Genomic DNA, 27,765 nt, shown 5'->3' on the forward strand with positions numbered 1-27,765 from the left:
TGATCTAGCTGTGTATAGGATGTTTGGCATTTATTGGTGAAAGGTTTTGTCATGTCATTCGCGTGTTCATAGTTTTTCTTTCACCATGTATTTCATTATGAACCAAGTGTCATTGTGGTGGTGACAGTCATAGCAGGTTTGTGTAGAAGCTCCTGCTGGCATCTCAGTGAGCCTTGGATTTTTCTTCCTGTTTGTTGTTGTTCTTCCTCTGTTGGCGTGTTTTATTTTTAAATGCAGTCGCTTTCACTTCTTACTCTTGGTCATTGTCCCTCTTGCATAAAAGAAATAAGTAAATAAGATAAACAAATATGAAAATTACTCTGAAAAATAATATATAACTAGAAAAAAAAAACTTGAAATAAATGTCAAGATGAAAGTGGAACTGGGAAATACTACAAATACTGGAGCAGGAATAAAGAACATGAAGAGAAACTACCTGGATATGTTTTTAGTGTTTATTACATATTATGCTAAAAACACATAGATCTAGCATACCTATGTAATAAATAAGTGAAGGAGACAGAAAACTTGCTTGGGTGGTAGTAATGCTGGTGTCAAACATTATGGTGCTAATGGGTTTGGCTTTTTTTTCTCTTTGTAGAATGTTTTTCCTTAGTCTCATACTAATAGAATCTTTAAATTTTGAAAGTAGTCCTGATAAGAGAATGAAGTGCTTTCAGAATATAGGCCAGCATGTCACATTAGTAGAACCCTTAAATGGTGTAAATGCATATGTTGGTAGCCACTCAATAACATGGGTGGGTCAGTTGGCTAGGAGCTGAACTTCTGACTGATGAACAAGGAGACAGCATCTTAGGTACTGAGTGGAACATGGACGGATGACTCCAGGGGCTTACATGTATGGTGCTCCTGTTGGTGGTGGTGGTGGTGGTGGTGGTGGTGCCTAGTGTTGTGAAGTGCAAGTGAGTGGTATGTAGTGAAGTAAGACTTTTTTCTCTTTTTTTCTTTATTGTTTGGTTTGTTAATTTCTTCAGTGTGTTTTTGTGTGTTGCCTTCTTCAGAGTGTGTGTGAAGAAGACAACAGCTACAATGAGATAAGCATTGTTGCATCCTGTGCTTCTTACCACTACACCACACCACTCTGATAATACTGTCTCTCTTCTTTATCTTGACCTTATCATCATCATTATCATCATTGGTGTGGTGGAAATGGTCATTGTTATCATCATCATTATCACCATAGTCACTGTCATCCAGTCCCTCTTTTGTTGTTTAGACTTCCCCTGCTCTCCCCATCCCTTCACCTACTGGCTAGCCTGGTGATGGTGGGTCCTGTCACTGCTGTTGCTTGTCACTTCCTGTCTGGCACGAGGAGTGTGTTTATCACTGAAATTAAACCAAAGCCTTGTTTCTGTTTGTTATTGTTGCTGTTGTTGTTCTTGTTAATATTACTTTTGTTATTATTATTGTTGTTGTTGTTATCATTATTCTTATCATTATTATTATTATTATTATTGTTATTGCTATTATTACTACTAAGGGGGAGTGCAGTACATGTATAGCTGCTACTGTATTTATGTATTGGGTGTGGTTGTGTTGCAGTACTGTCTGTGGTGATCCTTTGTCATATTTTTGAAGAGCCACAAGGAGGGACTAAGTGAGTGGGAGGTGAACTTAACAACTTAGTAATGTGCTGCTTGGTGGATTAATTTATGAATTGGTCAGATTTAAAATTGCAATACATGGATCATATGGCAGTATGTGAAAATTATAACAACATATATAATCAAAGTTAGGATTAACCCTTTCACTGCCATGTTTTGTATTTTGGTAACATTCAGAGCAGTGTAAGGATCTAGTTTGTATGGACAGACAGAGTAAAGAAAGAATAAAAGATGAAATTTGTATGATTCAGTCCACAGGAATATTTAACATGCTATAATACAAAGATAAGTGTCTCACAGTTTGTAAGGGATTGTGGGAAATGATTGCCTGGGAGTGAAAAGGTTAAGAAATAAGGAGAAACTATAGGAATTAGCATTATTCACTCATCATATACACACATAGATATAGAGGTGATACACTGCTGTAACTTAAGAGATCAGATCCTCCTAATGTCTTATTTTCCCATCAGTTTTTTGTATTTGTTTTACACTTTCTGTTTATGTGATGCCTGGAGGTCCCTAAGTATTGTGTGAACTGAGAGGCACCTGTACTTTAGTGTGTTTGTAAGAAAGTAAGATAAAATGGAATACAACACACAGCCTTCCCCACCATTACTGCCATTAATTCATTCTAGTCCTTCCTCCATTACTCCAAAACCTTCCATTAGTATATACCATTACTTCATCCCCTTCCTCTGTCACTACCATTACTCTTCCATTACTCCAAAAAACTATACCATTACTGTTATTGTTATCACTCCATTATTACTGTTACTCCATTCATTCCCTCCATTAGTATCATTATTTCACTCCACCTCTCATTATCCTGTCCCTTCCACCAATTACTGCCACCACTCCAAATCTTCCACCATTAAAACTATTACTCTTTCTCCATTATTCCACCTCCTACCATTACTACCATTAATTCATGTTCCACTTTCATCGTCGTCTTTCCCTCCACTGCTCAACCTTCTCATGATTTCTCCGACTTCCTATTATTACTACCATTATTCCACCACCTCCATGTTTCCCTTCCATTTTCTTCCTTGTTCCCTCCACTGGTCCACCTTTCTCATGATCACGTCAACTATTCCCACTTTTGCTACCATTATTCCACTTCCACCATCCACTGTTTCATGTTTCCCTTCCTTGTGGTGGTTGAGGGGACTGGAGCAGCAGCCTTGTGTCCTCTGTGCTGCCCTGACATGCAGCTGTAACAATAGAGAAATTCATGCAAGGAATGGTAGGGAGGAAAACTTAATCCTCTTAGTTTGTGTAAAGAGGAACTGACCTAAGGTGACCTGTGCTGTGTTGTGTTGTCGAAGGGGGATTGTCAGATTTATAGTGTTGTTATGGTATAGGGGCAGTCATAAGAAGCTAAGAAAATAAGGGAAGTTACCTGCAAGAAGCTATCAGGCCTACACATGGCAGTCCCTGTATGAAATGTACCTATCTGTTTCACCTATTGTTATCATCTGTGAACCTGTGTAATCTTCTTTTAAAGCTTCCTAATGACTCAGCACTAATAACCTGACTACTGATCTTCATGTGTCACTGTCTTTCCACTGTCCTATAATTCACTCAACTATTTAGATTCATATTTTTTTGTACTACAGTCAAAGATCTTAACATGATTCATTCTTTCCACTGTCAATTTTTCCCTTAATCACTCACAACTTTTTAGACTCATTTTGGTACTACTGTGACTGGCATTCTCTCTCTCTCTCTCTCTCTCTCTCTCTCTCTCTCTCTCTCTCTCTCTCTCTCTCTCTCTCTCTCTCTCTCTCTCTCTCTCTCTCTCTCTCTCTCTCTCTCTCACCTTCTTCTTCTTCTTCTATTTCTTCTTCTTCTTCTTCTTCTTCTTCTTCTTCTTCTTCTTCTTCTTCTTCTTCTTCTTCTTCTTCTTCTTCTTCTTCTTCTTCTTCTTCTTCTTCTTCTTCTTCTTCTTCTTCTTCTTCCCATAATTTCTCAACTTTTAGACTCAAACTTTTGCTACCACAGTCTCTTGAATATTTTTTTAAACTTAGAAAAACAAATTTAGGTAACCTTGTACTTGTCTCTGTGGCTTAGAAGAGACAAATTAACCTTGTATTTGTCTCTGCAGCTTAGAAAAGACCAATTTAACCTTGCACTTGCTCTTTTTCTGTGTCCATTACTCCAAACCCTACACCACCATCATTATTATTGTTATCATTCCATTATTACTGTTACTCCATTACATTTTATTTTTATTTTTAGAGTGTTGTGAATGTTAATCTTTTCACTGCTAGTCAGTCTTCCTCATAATTAACTACAACTCTCAAAACACTTATTTTTTTCGTACTACAGTCTCAAAAAGAAACACGTGTTTGTGAAGCCTGGCAAAGATAAAATATTGTTATTCACTTTCCCTTTTCTTGATGTCTATTTAAATAATTTATTACAGTGATCTCATTGTTTATAAGATACAGCCACAGCAGAAAAAGGATATTTTTTTCATCTACTTACAGTTCTTCACCAACATCCTCTTGCTCTTTCATAGTCAATCGAAATCCATGAGGGCTTTGGTGATCATTTATAGTGCAGTTGTTAACATATTTGGCTCGTTTTTACCCTTGACCTTGAGTGTCCTGCCGTGGTTCTGTCCCAAGTGACAACCTCCCGTGGCGAGTGTATCTCCCCTTCAGGCAAACTTCTTACTGTGTCTGTGGTGCTCCAAGTGGGTGCCTGGCATTACTAAAGCACTTGATCCTTCTAAAGTAGCTGTTGGGTTGTTAACATTGTCTTCATCTTGTGGTGTTTCCTTGCACTATACTCTTCTTTTAATTAGACAGGTGACTTCTTGCATCAAGTTAAAGGAGTATTTAACCCTCCCCCAAAAAAGATTATGTTGTATTCAGATTACCACTTTGTAACATTGTGATTTTAAAGTTAGAGTGGATTTGGTAAAGTGTATGACTAGTTAATGATAGATGTGTCACAGTTCACATATAACAGCCACCTGTCTGAATCATAGAGAAAAAGAGAGATGTGTCACAGTTCATATATAATAGACACCTGTCTGAATAATTGGGAAAAACAAGGGATATATCACTGCTCACACATAATGATGGGAACCCACCTGAATAATATAGAAAACAAGGAATGTGTCAGACCAGTATCTACACACAAGTTAGAGGCCACCCTTCTGGGAAGAATTCTCAGAGTTACTTGAGAGATAACACAACAACTGACACAACAGTTAAAGTAATTGTTATATGAGACCTGATAAGGTGTTATCACAATCTTTCCTACGTGAGTCAAGCTACCATGAGCCTCCCAAGCCAATGTGGCACAAGGAGTAAAGGCAAGTGAAATTAGTGTGGTGTGTTGAGGTGGACTCGCATGGGAGGCACCAGGCACAGGAGTAAGGTGGAAACGTGACACTGTGCAGACCAAAACAGAGGGGATGCCAGACAAGACTTATGGGATGGAATGTGGCTCCCAGTCTAATTGTGAGTGTAAGGCCAGTAGTATTCAGAATTGCTCTCCTTTCTCACCATGACTATTTTTAAAGGCCACACAGATGATTAGCTGGGTTCTCAAGAGTGTTTCTCCTATTAACAATGTAGATATCATGTTAATCTATCACTATAACCATAATAAATACCTTTGAAAATCTGTGTAACTTCAACTGGAGCCCTTAATAATAATAAATAGTGAAGGTGTAGTGCAGAAGTGTTTCAGAATCCAGAACTTAGAATGATTGTGTTGGCCTTCCTTCTGGTAACTGTAGAGGCTGTATTTACATAGGTATGCTGAGTAGCTTTAGATATACCAGTGATGAAAGAGATGGTATGTGTGAGTATATGGAACTATGGAAACTGTAGATAAAGGAGAGGTGTGTTGAAGTCTTATTAGAGGTTGTTATGATGGCATATTGTAGAGACACCAGCAAGTTAAGATCTGATTGCTTAATTGTAATCTTGTAATCTCTCAGGTGTATATATTTACCTAGCTGTAGTATTAGGACCTGAGGTACATTCATGTGGTCTTTTGTCTATCTGTATATGTTCATTACATATCTGTGGTGGAAACTATACTTTTGAATGCCATAGGAACATATTTACTCCACTTTTTTCTAATGGGTTCTTTTAAATACTGTGTGTGTGTATGTGTGTGTGTGTGTTTTATGTAACTGTAAAACTATAAAGTGGGTCAGATTTTCTTTTTTTTATATATAATTTATAGAGTTCTATCCACAAGCTACAGAAGCACTAAAGTGATAGGAGTACTACAGAGAACATGAAAACACTTACCATGAGCTTTCCTGTAACAGCTGTCCTTTTGATGCAAGTTTTCTTATCTTGTACAGAGCAGCAGCAGCAGTAGTAGCAGCAGCAGTAGTAGTAGTAGTAGTAGTAGTAGTAGTAGTAGTAGTAGTAGTAGTAGTAGTAGTAGTAGTAGTAAACACCCAAAGACACAAAATACCCCAAAACAACCCCACCAACATTACACATTAGCCTCAGTTGAAGACACAGTATGATTCTAGCAGGATATTGTAACAGACAAGAGAGCCTGGAGTGAGCATTTCCTTATCAGCACTGCACCCTTCATATCAAGCTGTGTTATGGTCTGATTGTGATTAGGCCAGTGTGCTGTGTGGCCTGGTGGTTTCTGCTGTGATTTGCTGTGCTGTTGTGATCCTGAAATGGTCTTGTGATGCTTTAATGCTGTTTTGATAATCCCTCCACCACTGCTGTGTGTTATATTGCTGCATTTTTTTTGCTGACTGCTGTGAAAGGGGTGTGCTGTAAATTTGCTGTGTTTTGGCTTCCTGATGTGCTCTGATGCTGTGTTTTGATAATCCTGCTCTCAACTGCCGTGTTCATGAAATCTTGCTGTTTTAGAAGGATTGCGCTGTGAATTTGCTGTTTTTTTATTTATTTTTTTGGTGGTCCTGGTATTCTTTAATGCTGTGACCTGTTGAGTCTGTTGGTGTTGCTGTGTTCATATCTTACTGTGTTGACGGCTGTCCTGTGGATTTGCTGTTATTTCTGGTGACTGCTGTGGTCTACTAGTGATTTTGCTGTGCTGTGGTGACCTTGCTGCATTGGAAGGACTTCTTAGTGACCTTTGCTGTGCTATATTGAATTTGCTGTGTTGTAGGGACCTTGTTGTGACCCTGCTGTGATATTATTGTGTTTTTTTCCTCCAACTTTCATCATGACCTTGTTTTTCTCTTTAAAGATATTCCTGGGTGAGTTATCAATCACACACACACACACACACACACACACACACACACACACACACACACACACACACACACACACACACACACACACACACACACACACACACACACACACACACACACACACACACACACACACACACACACACACACACACACACACACACACATTTTTTTCCTGAACTTGTTTTTTTTGTTAGCCTTCCTAGTGCGTTTAGCTTTAGAAGAAGAAGAAGAAGAAGAAGAAGAAGAAGAAGAAGAAGAAGAAGAAGATGAAATACGTACACACATACCTATTATATACACATGGAAAAAGACTCCACACCTGTGTCTATGTATGCATTGTGGAAACACCTTGCATTAATACAGCCACTATACAAAGCATGGAGGTTGTACATATATTGCTTTTTATTTAATTTTCTTTTATGCAAGGCAACAAAACTTTGGAAAAAAAAGGGTTTGTTGTACTTTTTTCTATAATCTCTTACTCATCTTTATTACAGTGGAATAATATTTTAGTAATGAACTGTGCATTATCTTCTCCTTCTGTTCCCTTCCCCGCCCTTAACCTTCCTTGTCATTCCTCCACGCCCATCACCACCACCACCATAGTCACCAAACCCTTTCCTCTGGTGATGGTGTGGTGATGGTGTGGTGGAGGGAAAGGGGAGGAAACTGATGGGGAAGGAAGGGAAGTGTGTGGTGGTGGTGGGAGGTAGGTGGGGGTTAGTGGGATGGGTCAGGGGAGGCAAAACGACCATTAGGGAGGGGGTGTTGCATAATGCAGGGTGTTTGGCCCCTGTTTCCCCCTTCCTCCCCTTCTCCCCCACTTGCTGTGACCTTGGTGAGGGGGAGAAGGGGAAGGGGAGGCAGCAGTATTTATGAGTGTATTGTTGAGAAGGAAACATTATTGAGGCTAATATATTTATTTTGTTTTTGCTACTACTACTACTATTACTACTACTACTACTACTACTACTACTACTACTACTACTACTACTACTACTACTACTACTACTACAACCTTAACTTTCATCCCATTTACTGTTAAACTCTATAACTCTCACGTGTTTCTGTTTTCCTCTTTACTATAAATTGAATCGTTTCAGAAGATATATATTCATACTTTACTTTTTTTTTTTTTTTTATGAGTGTGGCATTATGAATTGGCCTTTTCTTTTCCCATTTTTTCCTCCCTACTCAACTACGCCTTTTCTTGACCCAAATCCTTAATAAAAAAAAAATAATAGACATATAAGTAAATGAATAAATAAAATGCGTTTAATAGTAGTAGTAGTAGTAGTAGTAGGCGAAGAGGAACTAGACTCAGCAGCAAGGTACCCATTTACTGTTCTCTAAGTTATCTCTATTCGTCACTGTTCATTAAATCGTCAGCGTATTTTTTTTTTCTGTTGCTGAGTAAGTTATTTATCGTTTAACTCGCTTCTATTTGTTACTTTTCTCAGTTACTCGTAATTTTCAGTTCTCTAAGATATTTTTGCTTACCATTGTTTTCTAAGATCATTTCTATTTGTTAATATTTTCTAGATTATGTATGTATGTATGTATGTATGTATGTATGTATGTATGTATGTACTATGGGTAAGAAAGTATCGGTGTACAATGTGTAGGAAACATTATAACTACAGAACGAAGGAAACGAAAACATTGAGACCACCAGTTAACCGAATTTTTACGGTTTTTATCGAATCCTATGCACCGATACCCATTACTCAGAGTGGATGGTGTGTAGGTAAGCATAGATGTGGGTGTGGACGGATATGGGTGGTGCTTACATCATCACTACCCAGGCTGCGCATCACGGGACTTTCCATCATTTTAGTGGCCATTAATTAACCACTCATTATCTACACTACACTACGCAGCTGTTTCTAACGGCACCTCTTTGTCAAGTGTTGTGCTTCTTTGTATCGTTATCTTAGTGGTGTAAAATAACTTAAACTTAGCCTCCTCTGACCTTTTACGCTCTTCCTATGATTTTTATTTCTTTTTTTGGAGTTGTTAGTTGTACTTAGTTTTCCAGATTACTTGTATTCTAACCTTATATAGTGTGGTATCTTCCAGCATCCTGTCCTAATATGCCTTATCTTCACAATTACACCACTAGGCTATACTTACGATTACATTCTCTCTCTCTCTCTCTCTCTCTCTCTCTCTCTCTCTCTCTCTCTCTCTCTCTCTCTCTCTCTCTCTCTCTCTCTCTCTCTCTCTGTACCTGCTTTCTTGTTTTTATTCTCCCTCCTTCATTTTTGCCTTCTGCCTTTCTTGTACCCTCACATCCTATCCCCTTCCGTGTTTCATTTGGCTTTTCTTGGGTTACAATCCGTTACATTACATATTGTGGCATCTACTATTCGTTCCTTCAGGTAGGTTATCACTCGCTTTACTCTTATAGTGCCGTTGCTGTGGATCTGTTCACGCAATTGAGAGTGGTCAGCCAGCCCGCATGCATCATTGAGGCCAGCATTCTTGAGGCGCAGCGAGACCCCTGGGTAAGCCGCGGCGCCAGTGCTGGGACGGTGGCAAGGCGGCACGCAGGTTATCTCACCACACACCTGAAGTCTCGCAAAACTGTGAAATTATAGTATTCTGAATTTTGCAAGCTGTGTTGCACCAGGTATTCCACACGCTTAGTCTCCCAAAACTGAAAATATCGTACATTTTCATACCGTTCACCTCTCAAACATCAAAACACCAAAGAAACAGAAGCTGCCCACGAGTGACTGCTTATAACTGACGGCCATAGTCTGAACACTTCTGCGCCGCATCTTCACTACTTTCAAAAGCTTCTAGTTGAAGTTCCACGAGTTAAGGATGTTTTTTTTTTTTTTTTTGCGGTTATCATGAAATATTAGCAGGATTTCTATATTACTAACAGGAGAAACACTCTTGAGAACCCAGCTAATCATCTCAGTGGCCTTTGAAAATAGTCGTGGTGAGAAAAGCGTTTCTGAGCACGGGCCTGAGAGAGGAGGAAGTAGGAACTGAACACACGTGAGCAGGGGTGAGTAATGAATGCACCACAGACACCCTTGGGCTATTACTTCTTTTATTTGTGTGTATAGTTGATCGTATCGTTATCAGGGCCACTTAGGGGTCGGGGACTAGGGAAGGGTGGGGAGCGGCGGGAGGAAGAGGGAGGCGGGATATTTTGCACCGAAAGCTTACCTAGGATGTTTATGGATGAGGATTTTTTATTTATTTATTTATTTATTTATTTATTTATTTATTTATTTATTTTACTGAGGGGAGAGGAAGCTACAGTTCTTGCCACCGTTCCCTCCTACCCTCCTTTGCAGCCGTCATTTGTTTTTGTGATAGTCAAACGCGTTCTCTCTCTCTCTCTCTCTCTCTCTCTCTCTCTCTCTCTCTCTCTCTCTCTCTCTCTCTCTCTCTCTCTCTCTCTCTACTGATGCATTGCTCAATTTTGAAGAGTGTACCCTCCTTATTTCTGCACGTCCGTATATCTCTTTTGTTAAGCGCCTTGCTGTGCCCCCTCTACAAGGCTGGGTTTCCCGGCTGACGCAAGACTTCTGTATCTGCCGTGTGTGTGTGTGTGTGTGTGTTACATTTATATACTGATGTGTTGGCGTATGTATGTATGTATGTATGTATGTATGTATGTAATGTGTGTACGGATATACTCTCTCGGGCTTATGTTTGTGGGGGAGGCTTTTAGTGATGCGTGTCTGTAGTAGTAGTAGTAGTAGTAGTAGTAGTAGTAGTAGTAGTAGTAGTAGTTGTTGTTGTTGTTGTTGTTGTTGTTTGCTGGCATTAGTGAAGTATTGTGAAATAGGACACGTCTTACGCAGCATTTCCTAACATATAAATTCCAACAGTAGCAGTAGTAGTAGTAGTAGTAGTAGTAGTAGTAGTAGTAGTAGTTTATCTAATTATTATTATTATTATTATTATTATTATTATTATTATTATTATTATTATTATTATTGTAGCAGTAGTAGTTGTAGTAGTCGTAGTTCATCTAATTATTATTATTATTATTATTATTATTATTATTATTATTATTATTATTATTATTATTATTATTATTGTAGTTGTTATATTTGTAATTTTTATTGTTAAACTGGAGTAGCGTGCCCCAAGGAGTGGCGGACTCGTTGGTCCCTCGTGTGTTTCATTCCGTACTGTGAAACGTTCCGGCGTCTTATCTACACCATTTGTGACAGACTTTTGGAGGTTATAATGGTTATCGAGGGTACCGTAATTCTAGTGATGGTTCAACAAGATTTCGTTATCACCAGAAGAAGAAACACTCGTGAGAACCTGACTAAACATCTGTGTGGCTTGTGACAATCCTCTTTGTTAGGGAAGGTGTGAAGGCGGTGATGGTGGTGGTGAGCGGTGGGACTAATGATACCGCTGGGTAGGTGTTTAGGGCTCTCTATCCAGCTTCCTATCGCTCTCGGAAACTTTAGATAATGATGTCCGTTACACACACACACACACACACACACACACAACGAACGAGCATCCTGTCAGTACTGGACACACGACCCTCGAAGACACGCGTTGATCGCCTCTCCTCTTGTTTTGTGCTTGTGTCGCAGTGTTTGTACATCCCCGTGTGACTTTGCCCATGATCCTCCCTCACTCCTGCCTCATCACAACCCAGCCACGCACGCCTTTCCCTCCCTGGGCCGTGTTGGCGTGGGCCCTGGCACTCCATTTGCTGGATCCATCATATGGTGCAATGAGCTAACCTAGATTGCTTGTCCTTACGCCATCCCCGCCACAACCTGATATTCCTTCACCTTCCCCATCCCCACACGCCCCACTGACTTACGGAGGAAGGTGTGAGGTGCGTGTGTGTGCGCCTGTGTGCGTCTCGCCTCGCCCATACCCATCATACCCACGTCCTGCGCCGCACAGCCACGCCCCGGGTCGCCATACCCAGCTGTCACGCTCACACAAGGCCTGCGACAGACTGGCTTCCTTTGGGTCTTTTGTCTAAATGGTGATGATCTGTTCTGTATGCTGTATGCTCTCGCTTTGACGGACGTGGCCCCGTGTGAAGAAGCTACAAAGTGAAAGAGTGCTGGGCAACTTTTCTCTTTCTCTGTACTTAGTGTTGATAAAGGAAACGGACCCAGCTGTGGCGTAGAAGCAAGGCACTTCCTGTCCTCCCCGTCCATCTTCTACAGCTTTGGACGGAAACCAGCGCCTCTCCTCGCCCTCACATCTGCAGACAACAAAATCTAGCTTCAACGACAGCGACGCCTGTACCTGACGGCTGAGCGCAAGTAACACGGGGAGGAGACGGAAGCTGAAGGAACTTGAAGACTTGTGAAGAGTTGTAATAATGTCGAAGAGAAAGAAATCCCTGTCCGCGCTGGGAAAGAGATACCTGAGGAAGAATACCCTCCCTGAAGCCTCGCAAGCCCTAACGGCGCTGCTCAGGAACCTCAACACCCAGATAGCGGCCACCAGTAACATCTCCGTCAATGAAATGAATCTGGAAGAGGAGGGTGAGCCTCGCCATAAGAGGTCCAGCTCCATGCCGCCGCCGAACTGCAACACTGACGAGGACGAGGATAATGATGTCGCCAGTTCCCTTGTCTCCTCCGACGGGGAAAGCACAGACTACATGCAGATGTACATGGATGAACTTTACGGTAATGGCGATGAGGCTGCGGTGTGCTGCATCCCGGTACTGTAAGATGTACTGGTAATATGTGTATTGGCTTGGTTGGTGGTTGTCTTGCTCAACACACACACACACACACACACACACACACACACACACACACACACACACACACACACAAACATTGGTATCTTAAATTACAATATTTCCTGGTATTTTGTAGGTGTTACGTAATTCTGTTAAGAAAGTATTGGTGTGTGTGTGTGTGTGTGTGTGTGTGTGTGTGTGTGTGTGTGTGTGTGTGTGTGTGTGTGTGTGTATAGCAATCATATGAGAAAACAGGTTGCATTAGATAAGCCTGTAAAATTGCTGAGAGAGAGAGAGAGAGAGAGAGAGAGAGAGAGAGAGAGAGAGAGAGAGAGAGAGAGAGAGAGAGCCATGCACCGCTATCTCAAGCAAAAGGAGAATGCCAATTAGTGAAGGCTATGACGCAGTGGGTCTTGGGGTGCCCCGCTACACTGCTGCCCCTGATACCTGATACTCCCCCTTGTACTCATCACTCAACCTACCTGATACCTGCCTTGTTATTTACCTTACAGCTCCCTCCTTGTACCCATTACCTTCCTTGTACTTACCTGGTGCCCTCCTTGTTGATTCTCCTACAGCTCGTTACGATATATTGTGACGCAAAAAAAAAAAAAAAAATCGACTTGTTTGTTTACTAATTACAAAAAAAAAAAAAAAAAGCAAAAAATGAAAGGTCATATATTTCTGGATACTCAATTGTTTTGTCTTTATTGTCATTTCACGGCCCAGTTTTCTTATTTTTGAGCTCCCTACGTGCTGTTCAGTCATTCTCTCTCTCAGTTAGAGGCGTAATTAAGAACGTGAGAACATCAGAAAGTAAGGGAAACTGCAAGAAGCCATCAGGCCTGTATACACGTGGCAGTCTCTGTATGAAACACAATTTCCTATTTCCAGCTATCATCACCATCCATAAAGTGGTGTCATTCAACGCGATATGATCGATAACTAGGGCAAGGAGTAACGGGTTCAAGATTGATGAAGTTTAAAAAAAGAGATGGGAAGAAATTTCTCATCAGATAGAGTGGTGGATGAATCAGTTTGTTAGTGCAAGGTCAACAGGGAGATTTAAAAGATGAAACGGATTTATGGATGGGAATAATAGGAGGAAATAGGTAGGTGTGTTTTATACAGGGACTGCCACGTGTAGGCCTGATGGACTGTTGCAGATTCCCTAATTTTCTTATGCACTTGTATTCGGAAATTGAAGAAACTCTGAATAATTCTTGCTTAATCAATAATCATCAGTGAAAACCTACATTGCAAGGAGCCGTAACTTTGTCCCAAGGTGTGTCGAGTGCACGCCTTCTGTGAGCACTGCAGCCTCTTGTTTCGCTAGAACGCATTTCAGATAACATTGCAAGTGGTGTGCAGCTACCTAACATCACGTCTGCCGCCACTTCTTGTAACACTGCTGCGTCCGAGTGATGTGCGGTTACCAGACATCACATCTCTTTGTATTCACTATATGAGCTACATGAGTGTGTTGCAGGAAATCTTGAAGCAAACGCCTGGTGTGTTGTGTACATTACTGCATCACTGTGTTCAGCCCCAGCCTGCCCCTTGCCATCCTGTGAACTGTAACAGATGTAGAGGAGAGCAATGAGTTTGAACCCACTGGACTGTTAATCTTTGGCTGCTTCTGCTGGGTGTCGCCTCAGTGGATCAGCCTTCTCCAACACGCTGAGTCTTTGCGCCTTACTCATAAACTGTATTCATAAACCTGCTTTCTTGCTCCTGCCAACAAGAAAGCAGGTTTATGAATCCTATATAAAAATAGCAATGTGGTCTGTCCACAGTCTTTTCTCTCTACAGTCTTTCCATTTCTAACTATACACCTTCCTCTGTCCAAGCTCTTCTTCATTCACCTTCTTTCTCTAATTAAAGTAAAGTAAAGTGCTCCTGCCAGGTAGAGCCATCTCTCTAGGACTGCTAATGACACTTCTTTTTCCAGTTAAACGCGAGGCAGTTTTACTTGCGATAATTAGGCCTGTAAGTAGGATAGGGATATAACAAGGGTGACATAAGCAAACTTTTCAAGATCAGTAATAAAGTTAGAACAAGAAATAATGGATTCAAGCTTAAAAAAAAAAATGTAAGAGATTAGAGGGGATTGGTTAGATTAAATGTGAAAGATTGGAGGGAATTGGTTAGCTTAGAGAACGAATGAAGTGGACTCAGTAAAAAGGTTGTTAGTGCAGTCATTTGGGAGCTATGAAAGATTAGACAAATTTATGGATGATCGGTGGAAACATGTAAGCTAGACTCACACAGGGAGTGCCACGTGTAGGCCTGATGGCTCTTACTTTCTTTTGTTTTCATGATCTAATTGAGCTACATGTGCTAGAAAAAAAAATGAAGTAGAGGGATAAGATAATAATAATGCTAATAATAATATTTCACTAAGTACAAGACCATTTTATTAATTAAGCTAAGGTACCGTCGTGCTCAGAGGGCCAACGAAAACGGGAGGCGAGGGAGGAATACTGATGTGGATGAAGAAAGGGGAGTGAAAGGGGCAAACTTAAGTAAAACAGGAAAAAGGGAAGAAATGAAGTTTAGTACACGAGGGGAGTGAATGGGTGCATTAATAGTGACGCTAATTGTAATGGGATATGAGGGAAGGTGTGAGGCAAGGAAGGAATAGTGATGAGCATGAGGAGGAGAAAAGAAGGAATGAAGAACGAAGGAGGGAAAAGAAGATAAAGTTTAGTGTATGTTGAAAATTAAATGATTGTAGTAATAGTGATGATGGTAATGAGGTTAACGAAGGAATAGTAAAGAAAATGGGAAATAGAAGGAACAGTGGAAGAGTGGATAAAAAGAAAAAGAAAAAATAACAAAATTTAATGCATGTAGTGAAGTAAATAACAAAAATAATAAAGATAATGCGCTGAATACTTATTTTTTTCAGCAAGTTTGTGTAAAATTAAGGCAAATTTCCGTTTCCTTCAATATTGTGGATCTAGTGAACGAACTTAAAGAGAATAATGTGATAAACAGGGTGGGGCTCTAGGAAAAAAAAAATTATGCTTTGTGGTTTTACTTTCCTTTCTTTTTCCATATATGTGGAATCAACTTTTTAGGGCAAACTCTAGAATTTTCTCCATTATTCATTTCCTCTTTTATTTATGTATCTTTCGTCACTGTAGTGGTGGTGGTGGTGGTGGTGGTGATGATGATTCGCTCTTTCCTCTCTTTTTTCTTCCCCCTCTTCCCTTCCCTCTATCTCTCCTCCTCCTCCTCTTCCTCTTCCTCTTCCCAATGTGATCCCTCCCCCATTCCTTTCTCCCCATTTCTTTCCCTTCCCATTCCCTTTCTCTTTCCTTACTTTTCCTCATATCCCTAGGGTCTCTCTCTCTCTCTCTCTCTCTCTCTCTCTCTCTCTCTCTCTCTCTCTCTCTCTCTCTCTCTCTCTCTCTCTCTCCGTTTTCCGTCTTTATTGATCCTCCCTTCTATCTTTCCTTCTTTTCTCTCCTGTTTCCTTCCATCCTTCCTTCCTTCCTTCCTTCCTTCCTTCCTTCCTTCCTTCCTTCCTTCCTTCCTTCCTTCCTTCCTTCCTTCCTCCTTCCTTCGTCTCCCTCTTTTCGTCCTTCCTTTCTTCGATTATTTCTTTTCCTTTCCACACATCTCTCCTCCTCCCTCCTTTTCCTTCTCTCCCTTTCCTCCTTTCTTCCCTCCTCCTCCTCTTCCTCTTCCTCCCCTCGCTCCTTCTCTCCTTTAGGGTTCACTGCATTTTCTGGTTATAACTCTCTCTCTCTCTCTCTCTCTCTCTCTCTCTCTCTCTCTCTCTCTCTCTCTCTCTCTCTCTCTCTCTCTCTCTCTCTCGTTTAGTTTGATTGCGTTAGTTTTAATTTGGTTAGGTTAGGTTTGGTTAGGTTAGGTTAGGTTTGGTTAGGTTAGGTTTGGTTAGGTTAGGTTAGGTTTGGTTAGGTTAGGTTAGGTTAGTTTAGGTTAGTTTAGGTTAGGTTTGGTTTGGTTTGGTTAGGTTAGGTTTGGTTAGGTTTCGTTAGGTTAGGTTAGGTTTGGTTAGGTTAGGTTTGGTTAGGTTAGGTTAGGTTTGGTTAGGTTAGGTTTTGTTAGGTTAGGTTAGGTTAGGTTTGGTTTGGTTAGGTTAGGTTTGGTTAGGTTTGGTTAGGTTAGGTTTGGTTAGGGTAGGTTAGGTTTGGTTAGGTTAGGTTAGGTTTGGTTTGGTTAGGTTAGGTTTGGTTAGGTTAGGTTAGGTTAGTTTAGGTTAGGTTTGGTTAGGTTAGGTTAGGTTTGGTTAGGTTAGGTTAGTTTAGTTTAGGTTTGGTTAGGTTAGGTTAGGTTAGTTTAGGTTTGGTTAGGCTAGGTTAGGTTTGGTTAGGTTTGGTTAGGTTAGGTTAGGTTTGGTTAGGTTAGGTTAGGTTTGGTTTGGTTAGGTTAGGTTAGGTTAGGTTAGGTTTGGTTAGGTTAGGTTTGGTTAGGTTTGGTTAGGTTAGGTTAAGTTAGGTTTTTATCTTATTGTCTTGACTTTGATATATATATATATATATATATATATATATATATATATATATATATATATATATATATATATATATATATATATATATATATATATTATATATATATACGAGTATATATATATATATATATATATATATATATATATATATATATTATATATATATATATATATATATATATATATATATATATTATATATATATATATATATATATATATATATATATATATATATATATATATATATATATATATATTTAAATTTATTTATTCACATCATTATTATTATTATTATTATTATTATTATTATTATTGTTATTATTATTATTATTATTATTATTATTATTATTATTATTATTATTATTATTATTATTTTGCTCTCTTCTTTCCTTTTCATATTTTATTTTGTTCTTTTACTTTTCTTCTTTTGTATCGTTGTGTTACGGATTAAATATTCTTTCATTTTTCTTTCCATTCTTTTGTGAAGGGCGAGGAAATAGTTAGTCTGGTCTATTTTCTTTTCCCTTTTTGTGGTAAAGTAAACCATTCGAAATTTTCTTTATTTTTTTTTCTATTTATTTATTTTCATGTCTCTGTCTGTTTAGGTAACCATTCCTTCTTCAATGGCACTGAATTGTCCGCTTTTTCTACACTGAACACCCTGGGTCTGTCCTTTACTAATAATCTAAACTGGAAACTTCACATTCCGTCTCTCGCTAAAACAGCTTCAACGGAGTTAGGTGTTTTGAGCTGTTTTCGCAAGTTCTTATTAATCCCCTCTCAACAAGATGCTGACTGTACAGGGGCCTTATCCGTCCATGTATAGAGTATGCTTCATATATACGTATCAGGTAATGGATCCACTCATACTGCTTCTGTCTGCTTCTGTATTTTGTCCTACCGTTTTTTCGAGGGTGCGGTTTCAAAACTCTTCTGAAATTTTTGGATAATACTTTCATGACTATTCTCTATAGAAACTGGCACCTTCTGTGGGCCTTGATTTATTTATTTTTCAATCTTTTTGTTGCCCATGGCTGAGAACCCCTCTTGCATAAAGAATCTTTGTTCAAGTGAGTGTTTATCTATCGTTCTTTCCATCCGTCGGTTTGTCTGTGTATCTCTATCTGTTTGTCAGTCTGTGTGTCCGTCTATCTATTTACCTTCCTGTGCTTGTTTTGTCTTAATATTTTCCTATTCAATATTTATTCCATTAATTTTCCACCATGTTAATTTTACACCATTCCATCCTATCAGTGACCTTATTTAATTCTCCTCATTCCATTCCGTCTACTGCCCAGCCTATTCCAGTGAATCCCATCCAGTCTGTTCCCTTCCACTTCACCCTATCCAGTACCACGCTGTTCCAATGCCTGTTCCAGTGAATCCCATCCAATCTGTTCCCTTCCACTTCACCCTATCCAGTACCACGCTGTTCCAATCATCCCTATTCCACCCACCGTGTATCTTAACCTGGCCAGATGCAACTAATCGGACGGGAGAACTCAAGGCATCAAGCGAGCATCCACACACTAGTATAAACTTCGCCAAATATGTGGATAGGCGTGGGTGTGTGAGTGGATGAGAGGGATGGGGAGGGAAATAACATGCGTATGAACATCCACCAAGCCACGAACGGATGGAGGCGTTGGAGAGAAGGAGAGAAAAGTCGTTAATTTGAATGCTGGGAGGGAGGCGAGCGCGGCGGCAGTCAAGGGAGAGTTTAAAAATTCGCTTAACTTGCATATTTAATTCCACGTCTCCTGTGCGCGTCTGGAGAATGCCAAGAGAGAGAGAGAGAGAGAGAGAGAGAGAGAGAGAGAGAGAGAGAGAGAGAGAGAGAGAGAGAGAGAGAGAGAGAGAGAGATTGTTTTTAAAATGTATACTGTTTTATGGTTCTTGTTTTCATTCTCGTTTTCTTTCCGTGTTACTCAAGTCTATTAAGAATTTTTTTTTTTTTAGCTTGTATTAATCAAATTTATTACTTTTTATTTTTATTTTTTTTGTCTTTTTCGTCTTTCTTTCTTTCTTTCTATCTCATTGTTTCTTTCTTCTTCTTCTTCTTCTTCTTCTTCTTCTTCTTCTTCTTCTTCTTCTTCTTCTTCTTCTTCTTCTTCTTCTTATCTCTTCTTTCTTCTTTCCTCCTCCTCCTCCTCCTCCCTCCTCCTCCTCCTCCTCCTCCTCCTCCTCCTCCTCCTCCTCCTCCTCCTCCTCCTCCTCCTCCTCCCTTTTATTCCTAGTTCCATATCTTTTCACTTCCCTTCCCCTCTTTTCCTCTTCCCCTTTTTCCCCTTCCCCTTCCCTTCCAGCCATGACCATCCCTAAGGACTCTTCCCCTCGTCTTTCCCTTCCTTTCGTTTTTCCTGATATTTTCCCCTCTCTCTTTCCGAATATATATTAATTATCTCTTCTCTTTTCCCAGGTAAGTTTTGGACACTGGAGGAGAGGCCGGGAGAGACGTGGACAGGTGGGACTTGTGTAAGTATGTAAGTACGTTTGTAAGTAAGCCTGGAGTGTTTTGTAAGTGGTGTTACTTAATGTTTGTTTACTTGTCTCCTTCGCCGCCTCGGGAAAAGTTGGTGAATAGAAAACGGAATTGAACTGAAAGAAGGTGGGAAGCGGTGGTGGTGGTGGTGGTGGTTATGATGATGGTGATTTTAATACGTCTGATTTTTCTTATTTTTTTTTTTCTTCTTCTTCTTTCTTTTTCATATTTATAAATGTAGTTTCTTGTGTAGAATACGTAAGCTGTGTGTGTGTGTGTGTGTGTGTGTGTGTGTGTGTGTGTGTGTGTGTGTGTGTGTGTGTGTGTGTGTGTGTGTGTGTGTGTGTGTGTGTGTATAATGTGCTCTTAGACAAAAAAAAGTTAGTATTTTCAGATTTTTTTTTATTTTTCCTCCTCGAATTTTTTTGGCTAGGGATTGAAATAAATAGTTTTGGATGGTGTTATTTTTCTTATTTTTCCCGTTAAGGTTTATACAATTAAGGAATGTTGAATGTTTGTTTTAGTTTTGTTATGAGAACGTTTAAGAGAGAGAGAGAGAGAGAGAGAGAGAGAGAGAGAGAGAGAGAGAGAGAGAGAGAGAGAGAGAGAGAGAGAGAGAGTGTGTTTAGGAAATAAAGAAAATAGAGTAAGCTTATTATTCCCAGTGAAACACGAAATAATATTAGTTTTTTTTTATAGTTACAGAAAAAAAAAAATATTACGATGTGTTATTACGTAGCACATATAGAAAGTAATGCTTGGGAGACTGGAACCAGAGAGAAAAAGATCGTAATAAACGTTTTGTACTCTTTGCTCCAGTGATAGACTCTGGTTATATATCGAATGTTATTTAATTCATCTCTTTATAGTATTTATTTATTCGTTAACAGGTTTATTCATGTGTGTGTGTGTGTGTGTGTGTGTGTGTGTGTGTGTGTGTGTGTGTGTGTGTGTGTGTTAAGTCCGTCTGTACACATCCTATACTTTTAATACTTCTACTTACAACATACACCTCCCAACATTCTCTCTACTTATAACCCTTTCACCATATTAATTTATCTAAACTACCCGCTGAAAAAAAAATAGATAAATAAAAAAATACAGATAACTCGCTCCCTTATTACTATCATCCTTTATCTCCCCTTCTGCCTCTCTCCCTTCCTCTCCCCTCGCCCTCCTCTCCCTCTCTCCCTCCGTCTCTCGCTCATTCACTTCCTACCCTCATTACATCGCACATCACGTGACTGTTTAGTACGCCGCGTGGTGGTGGTGGTGGTGGTGGTGGTGGTGGTGCAGTCATTATCACCACTATTACCACTACTGCTTATATTACTATTGTTACTGCTGCTGCTACTGTTGTTGTTGTTGTTGTTGTTGTTGTTGTTGTTGTTGTTGTTGTTGTTGGTTGTCGTTTTTTCTTTTTCTACTACTACTACTACTACTACTACTACTACTACTACTACTACTACTACTACTACTACTACTAACTACTACTACTACTACTACTATTTTTCTTCCCTGCTCACGTGTGTGTGTGTGTGTGTGTGTGTGTGTGTGTGTGTGTGTGTGTGTGTGTGTTATGTAGGAGGGACACTGGCCAAGGGCAACAAAAATCCATTAAAAAAAAAAAAAATGCCCACTGAAATGCCAGTCCCATAAAAGGGTCCAAAGCGGTAGTCAAAAATTGAAGAATAAGTGTCTTGAAACCTCCCTCTTGAAGGAATTCATGTCATAGGAAGGTGGAAATACAGTGTGTGTGTGTGTGTGTGTGTGTGTGTGTGTGTGTGTGTGTGTGTGTGTGTGTGTGTGTGTGTGTGTGTGTGTGTGTGTGTGTGTACTTATCACCTGTTATCAACCGGAAGGAAGAATGTTACTTCCAATTGGCATGAATGAAACTCTCTCTCTCTCTCTCTCTCTCTCTCTCTCTCTCTCTCTCTCTCTCTCTCTCTCTCTCTCTCTCTCTCTCTCTCTCTCTCTCAAAATCCTCTTCACTCATTCCTCCCTTCTTCTTTTCCTCTTTCATCCCTTCTTACTACCCTCTCCTCCTCCTCCTCCTCCTCCTCCTCCTCCTCCTCCTCCTCCTCCTCCTCCTCCTCCTCCTCCTCCTCCTCCTCCTCGACACCCTACACTCTCCGTGGCCTCTCAGTTCCTTGAGTACACACACACACACACACACACACACACACACACTGAGAGCTAAAGTGCGTAAGAGAGAGAGAGAGAGAGAGAGAGAGAGAGAGAGAGAGAGAGAGAGAGAGAGAGAGAGAGAGAGGGAGGGAGAGAGAGAGAGAGGCGCCGTTCATCAGTCTACGTTCTGCCGTGGTGGAGGGAGGGTGTGTGCGGTTTCCCAGTGTGTGTGCCTTGAACGTGTAGGTATTCTGGTGCCGTGTCTGTTTGCTTCCCAACCCGCCCCGCACAGACAGACTCACTGTAACTGGTGGCGGGGTGTGTGGGGAGGCGTTTGTGTGTATGTGTGTGTAAGGGGAGGGGTTTTGTGTGTGTGTGTTGTGTGTGTGTGTGTGTGTGTGTGTGTGTGTGTGTGTGTGTGTGTGTGTGTGTGTGTGTGTGGAATTAATTTGGTTGTGATGTTCTTGATTGTCTTACTGTTACGGGTTTACTACTGCTACTACTACTACTACTATTATTACTACTACTACTACTACTACTACTACTGCTGCTGGGGCTTTTCTTTTTTCTAGTTTTTTTTTTTATTGTTTTTCGTTGTCATTTTCCTCCTCTTCCTCATCTTCGTCATCTTATTTTCTTTCTTCTCCTCCTCCTCACTATCAACAACAATAACAACAACAACAACAACAACAACAACAACAACTACTACTACTACTACTACTACTACTACTACTACTACTACTACTACTACTACTACTTGACACACGACTACCATCATCGTTATTTTTGAGAGAGAGAGAGAGAGAGAGAGAGAGAGAGAGAGAGAGAGAGAGAGAGAGAGAGAGAGAGAGAGAGAGAGAGAGAGAGGTGTTTTGTTTGTGTACTTCACCGTTGTAGTTTTTCTTTTTTTCTTTTTTGTGTGCATACATTTTTTTATCATGTTCTGTCTGTACAAATGTCAAGGACGCCTCTCTCTCTCTCTCTCTCTCTCTCTCTCTCTCTCTCTCTCTCTCTCTCTCTCTCTCTCTCTCTCTCTCTTTCTCTTTCTCTCGCAGAGTCAGCAGTCAGTGGACATTCTCAAGGCATGATTAAGAATTTCCTTGTTTCACAGACACACACACACACACACACACACACACACACACACACACACACACACACACACACACACACACACACACACACAGGGCCGTAGAAACATACACAGACCGACAGCCAGCGTAAGCAAGACGGAGTTAACACACACACACACACACACACACACACACACACACACACACACACACACACACACACACACACACACACACACACACACACACACACACTCTCTCTCTCTCTCTCTCTCTCTCTCTCTCTCTCTCTCTCTCTCTCTCTCTCTCTCTCTCTCTCTCTCTCTCTCTCTCTCTCAACACAGACACGAGTATTGAATAACAACTGCATGAATGTATTGAGAGAGAGAGAGAGAGAGAGAGAGAGAGAGAGAGAGAGAGAGAGAGAGAGAGAGAGAGAGAGAGAGAGAGATTCTGGTGTAGGGAAGGCAGGGAGGGAGGGAGGGATGGAGGGAAGGAATGAAGGAGGGAGGGAGGGAAGGATGGAGGAAAGGAGGGAGGGAGGGAAGGAAAGAGGAAAGAGGGAGGCATTTTAAGGAGAAAAGAGAAGGCGGCAGTGACTGACACGGCGCCCTACTACAAGAGAGAGAGAGAGAGAGAGAGAGAGAGAGAGAGAGAGAGAGAGAGAGAGAGAGAGAGAGCAACAAATCTAAGGCTGTTTGTTCTTCCTTTGTGTTACTTTGTGTTGTTTGGTAAGATGTTCGGAGGAGGAGGAGGAAGAGGAAGAGGAGGAGGAGGAGGATATAACAATTTTACTTTTGTTAATGTATGGGCGAATAAGAATAAAAACAACAACAATGATGATAATTATTGTAGTGGCAGTAATGATAATAATAATAATAGTAATAATAATAATAATAATAATAATAATAATAATAATAAGTACTGCTTTTAACATATCATGTGATGACTTATTTATCTTTCTTTAATTTATTTATTTATTGATATATATTACTGTGTGTGTGTGTGTGTGTGTGTGTGTGTGTGTGTGTGTGTGTGTGTGCTGAGGACCTTGGCGTACCGGGACACGATAGGACAGGGGCGGGGATAGGCTGGGATGGGCGGGGCGGGGCGGGGCTGGCAGTCTGGTGCGGTACCGTAGGAGAACGGGGAACGGGGACAGTCTTGCTGGTGGTGGTGGTGGTGGTGGTGGTGGTGGTGGTGGTGGAGGTCATGCTAACAGTGATATTTGGAGCTGTTGTACCACTTAATGCCCCTGCCAGATGTGGTGGTGGTGGGAGAGGCGGTGGTGGGGCGTTGCATTGGGTGAAGGGGCAGGGGAGTGAGGAAGGGCGGGAAGGGTGAGGGAGCAGGGTGTTGTGAGTCAGGGTGTAATTCTAAGGGTGAAGGAGTTGGGGAAGGGTTGGGGTGTAGAGGAGAGGGAGAGAAGGGGAGATGGGGAAGGGAGTGGTGCTGTAAGACCAGGGGAAGGCGAGGAAGGAGTGGTACTAGTATGGTTGGGGAAGGGTTGAGGGGAGATGGAGGGGTGAGGCAAGAGAGTGAGGGGGAGATGTGGGAGAGGGGAGATGAATAAGAAGGGGAGGGAATGGATACGGGTGTGAATTTCTTATTTTTTTGTGATGGGGAAGGAGAGGAGAAGGGAGAGGGTGTTGATGTGAAGGGAGGGGAGGGGAGGGGAGAGGAGAGGGGAGAAGTAATGGAGAGGTTGGTTAGTTTGGAGTTTTCATTTTTTTTTTCTTCGTAATAAATCTAAATGTATCTTATCTAAATATTTTCTCTCCTTCCTTATTTTCCTCCTTTCTTTTTTTCCGTAATTTTTCGTTTTCCTTATCGTTCCCTCTGTATGTATGAATGTATTTATTAATTTACTATATCCTCCTGTATTTGGTCACTTTATTTATTCATTAATTTACCGCAGACTGTACATACGAGTAAGTTAAATGTTTTCCCCTCTCCCTTAATAACTCGTTCTTTTTCTTCACACAAGTTCACGTAAAATTCAAAGGTGCACTTGTAACTTTACAGCTTTGGTATAATTTACTGTACACATGATTACTGTATACTTATGGTGGTGACGCTGGTGGTGGTGGTGGTGGTGGCGAGAAGGAATAAGAGAAAGAGGAGGACTAGGAAGAGGAGGAGGAGGAGGAGGAGGAGGAGAAGAGTGCAAGATGGGATGAATTGAAGGGTAGTTACGTGACGGTGGGCCAAGTTACAGCAGGAGTGGGTGTGACGGGCAGGGCAGTGGTGGTGGTGGTAGTGGTGGTGGTGGTGGTGGTGGGAATGCAGCGGGTCAGGGCAGGACGGGGCGGGGCGCTAGGCTGGACAGAGGAGGGAGAGATGACGTACTACTACTACTACTACTACTTCCTCCTCCTCCTCCTCCTCCTCCTCCTCCTCCTCCTCCTCCTCCTCCTCCTCCTCCTCCTCCTCCTCCTCTTCCTCCTGCAGTCGTCAAGCAAGCAAGAACAGCTTCTACAAGGAAAAATAAATAAATAAAAAAAGGGAAACATTACGAAATATTATAACCAAGACTATTTTAGACATATTGTTATTTGCTTGACTTCGTTCTTCCTCTCTCCTCGTCTAAGTAAACTATGAAATTAATGGCAAAGGTTAGGGAGAGACTTGAGTTATATACTGTTTGTGTTGTTGTTGTTGTGGCTGTTGCTGTGTGTGTGTGTGTGTGTGTGTGTGTGTGTGTGTGTGTGTGTGTGTGTGTGTGTGTGTGTGTGTGTGTGTGTGGACAAAATTTCCTTACTTCTCAGTAACTTGATTCTCTCTCTCTCTCTCTCTCTCTCTCTCTCTCTCTCTCTCTCTCTCTCTCTCTCTCTCTCTCTCTCTCTCTCTCTCTCTCTCTATGTTATTGTTATTGTTTCTCCTTTCCAATATGTTCTCTCTCTCTCTCTCTCTCTCTCTCTCTCTCTCTCTCTCTCTCTCTCTCTCTCTCTCTCTCTTTATATGTGTGTGTGTGCGTGCGTGCGTGCGCTTGTGTGTGTGTGTGTGTGTGTGTGTGTGTGTGTGTGTGTGTGTGTGTGTGTGTGTGTGTGTGTGTGTGTGTGTGTGTGGAGAGAGTCACGCACACAGCTATTCTTCATGTGTGCGTGTTGCTCTGTGTGCGTTTTTTTAAAGGTCCCTCCTCGTGTGTGTATTTTTACGTACACACACACACACACACACACACACACACACACACACACACACACACACACACACACACACACACACACACACACACACACACACGACCAAGAAGCTTCCGTATGGAGGTCATGTGTGCATTAAGTGCTTTCTCTCTCTCTCTCTCTCTCTCTCTCTCTCTCTCTCTCTCTCTCTCTCTCTCTCTCTGTCTCTCTGTCTTTCTCTCTCTCTCCCCGTGTATCCGTTTTGTGACGTTACAGAAGCGCTACAAAGGTTAGAGAGAGAGAGAGAGAGAGAGAGAGAGAGAGAGAGAGAGAGAGAGAGAGAGAGAGAGAGAGAGAGGGGAGATTACTATAAGAAATAAATAAATAAAGAGAGAATAAGTGGTGAGGGCAAAAATATATTGTAAACATAATATATAAAATAGAAATAACTTGAAAGAAATATTGTCTTGATGTTAGGAATAAAAAAAAAAAGTGATAATGGTAGTCTAGAAGGTAAGTGGGGATGAGGAACATTGTAAAAGGTATTATCTGATGTGATTTAATGTGGCAAGGCGCTGCAGTAGTGTGCGTGTGTGGAGAGCAAGAGTGGCAATGTTGTTGGAGTGTCTTTTTTTGTATTTGTTTGAGATGAGACGAGAATTGCTACTACTACTACTACAACAACAACAACAACAACAACAACAACAACAACAACAACAACAACAACTACTACTACTACTACTACTACTACTACTACTACTACTACTACTACTACTACTACTACTACTTAAGCGACTACTACAACTACTACTACCACTATAATGATAATCACAACAACAACAACAACAACAACAACAACAACAACAACGTCTTTAGCCAACACTTCCTTAAGAAAAAATAGTGCTTTCTTTTTATACTACCTGAAATAGACTTCCAGAAGGGGTGAGACACACACACACACACACACACACACACACACACACACACACACACACACACACACACACACACACACACACACACATTGAAGTAGGTGAAGAAGACCACGCAACACGCCACCTCAGCCTCTTATTGTTGGTCTTCTTTTACCGAATAAACCAGTTAGGAACGTGGGGCAACACTGTGTAGGGGAGGGCGGGGCTCAGAGAGGGAGATAGAGGGAGGGAGGGAGGGAGAGCTGGTGGTAATCGGCTCAAGTAGGCTCGTGGAGGCTTATGTTGGAGGATGTGGTGGTGGTGGTGGTGGTGAGGGCGTGGTAGGATCATGGCATAGGGATGTAGTGAGGTTGTAAGGCGGCTGTGTAGATATGATAACCTTTCACTGCCCTGGTATTTTGGTAAGTGTCTAAGAAGTTGGAAGGAATTGTGGGAAAAGAATGCCACGTATACAATGTGGTAATCGGAAATGTACTCTACAAAGGGAAGGGTTACTATTAATGAAAAAAAAAAAAAACAATTATAAGTAAAAAATAAAAAAAATAATTAAAACTGCCAAACATTACGACAAACAGTATTGCTATCATTACTTTTCCTCGTCTAAATAAACTATCAGTATGGCAAAGATCAGGGCGTCATGTCAGCAGGTCCCCAGGTGGTGCAGGTGGCCCCTCGTGTCACGGCTGTGGCTCTCTCACTCACTGACAGAGAGAAAAAAGTGAGAGAATCTTTCTGTTGAGGACAGACTTACACCTCCTTGTCTGCTTTGGGTAACGATACTCCCTCGTGCAGGTAATGTGGGGGTAGTGAAATTAAATCAGTCTGTATTCCCGTCTCTCCACGTTACCTCTCTCTTCTGTCTCTTGCTTCATATCACAATTTCTTCCTCTCCCTCCACCTTCATGTCTCGGTAATCCATCTAGCTATCTTGTGGTTTGTTTATATTCAGAGCAAAGGAATTTATTTATCCACACAGTTTTCC

At 41.0% G+C, this 27,765-nt stretch overlaps 1 protein-coding gene and 1 long non-coding RNA gene across 4 annotated transcripts in view; one reads left to right on the forward strand and one right to left on the reverse strand.

Moving 5' to 3' along the window:
* The window catches only part of LOC135093286 (uncharacterized), a 69,422-nt gene that overhangs the window by 4,513 nt on the left and 37,144 nt on the right, over positions 1-27,765 (forward strand). The window contains exons 1-2 of one of the 3 annotated variants that reach the window (XM_063992415.1): positions 11,316-12,494; positions 19,461-19,653. In XM_063992415.1, coding sequence (XP_063848485.1) covers positions 12,182-12,494; positions 19,461-19,528 — 381 coding nt within the window. In that variant the 5' untranslated portion in view covers positions 11,316-12,181 and the 3' untranslated portion in view covers positions 19,529-19,653. Of the gene's footprint in view, positions 1-11,315; positions 12,495-19,460; positions 19,654-27,765 lie in introns of those variants that run through there. The other 2 variants (XR_010263285.1, XM_063992416.1) reach the window with 2 other exon arrangements.
* On the reverse strand, positions 1,212-7,039 carry LOC135093289 (uncharacterized). The gene is made up of 3 exons (XR_010263286.1): positions 5,903-7,039; positions 2,631-2,836; positions 1,212-1,347 (listed from the first exon to the last, which is right to left on the reverse strand). It is a non-coding gene; the product is annotated as an uncharacterized LOC135093289 (long non-coding RNA).

The sequence above is a fragment of the Scylla paramamosain genome, chromosome 42 (assembly GCF_035594125.1).
Source record: "Scylla paramamosain isolate STU-SP2022 chromosome 42, ASM3559412v1, whole genome shotgun sequence".
NCBI lineage: Eukaryota > Metazoa > Arthropoda > Malacostraca > Decapoda > Portunidae > Scylla > Scylla paramamosain.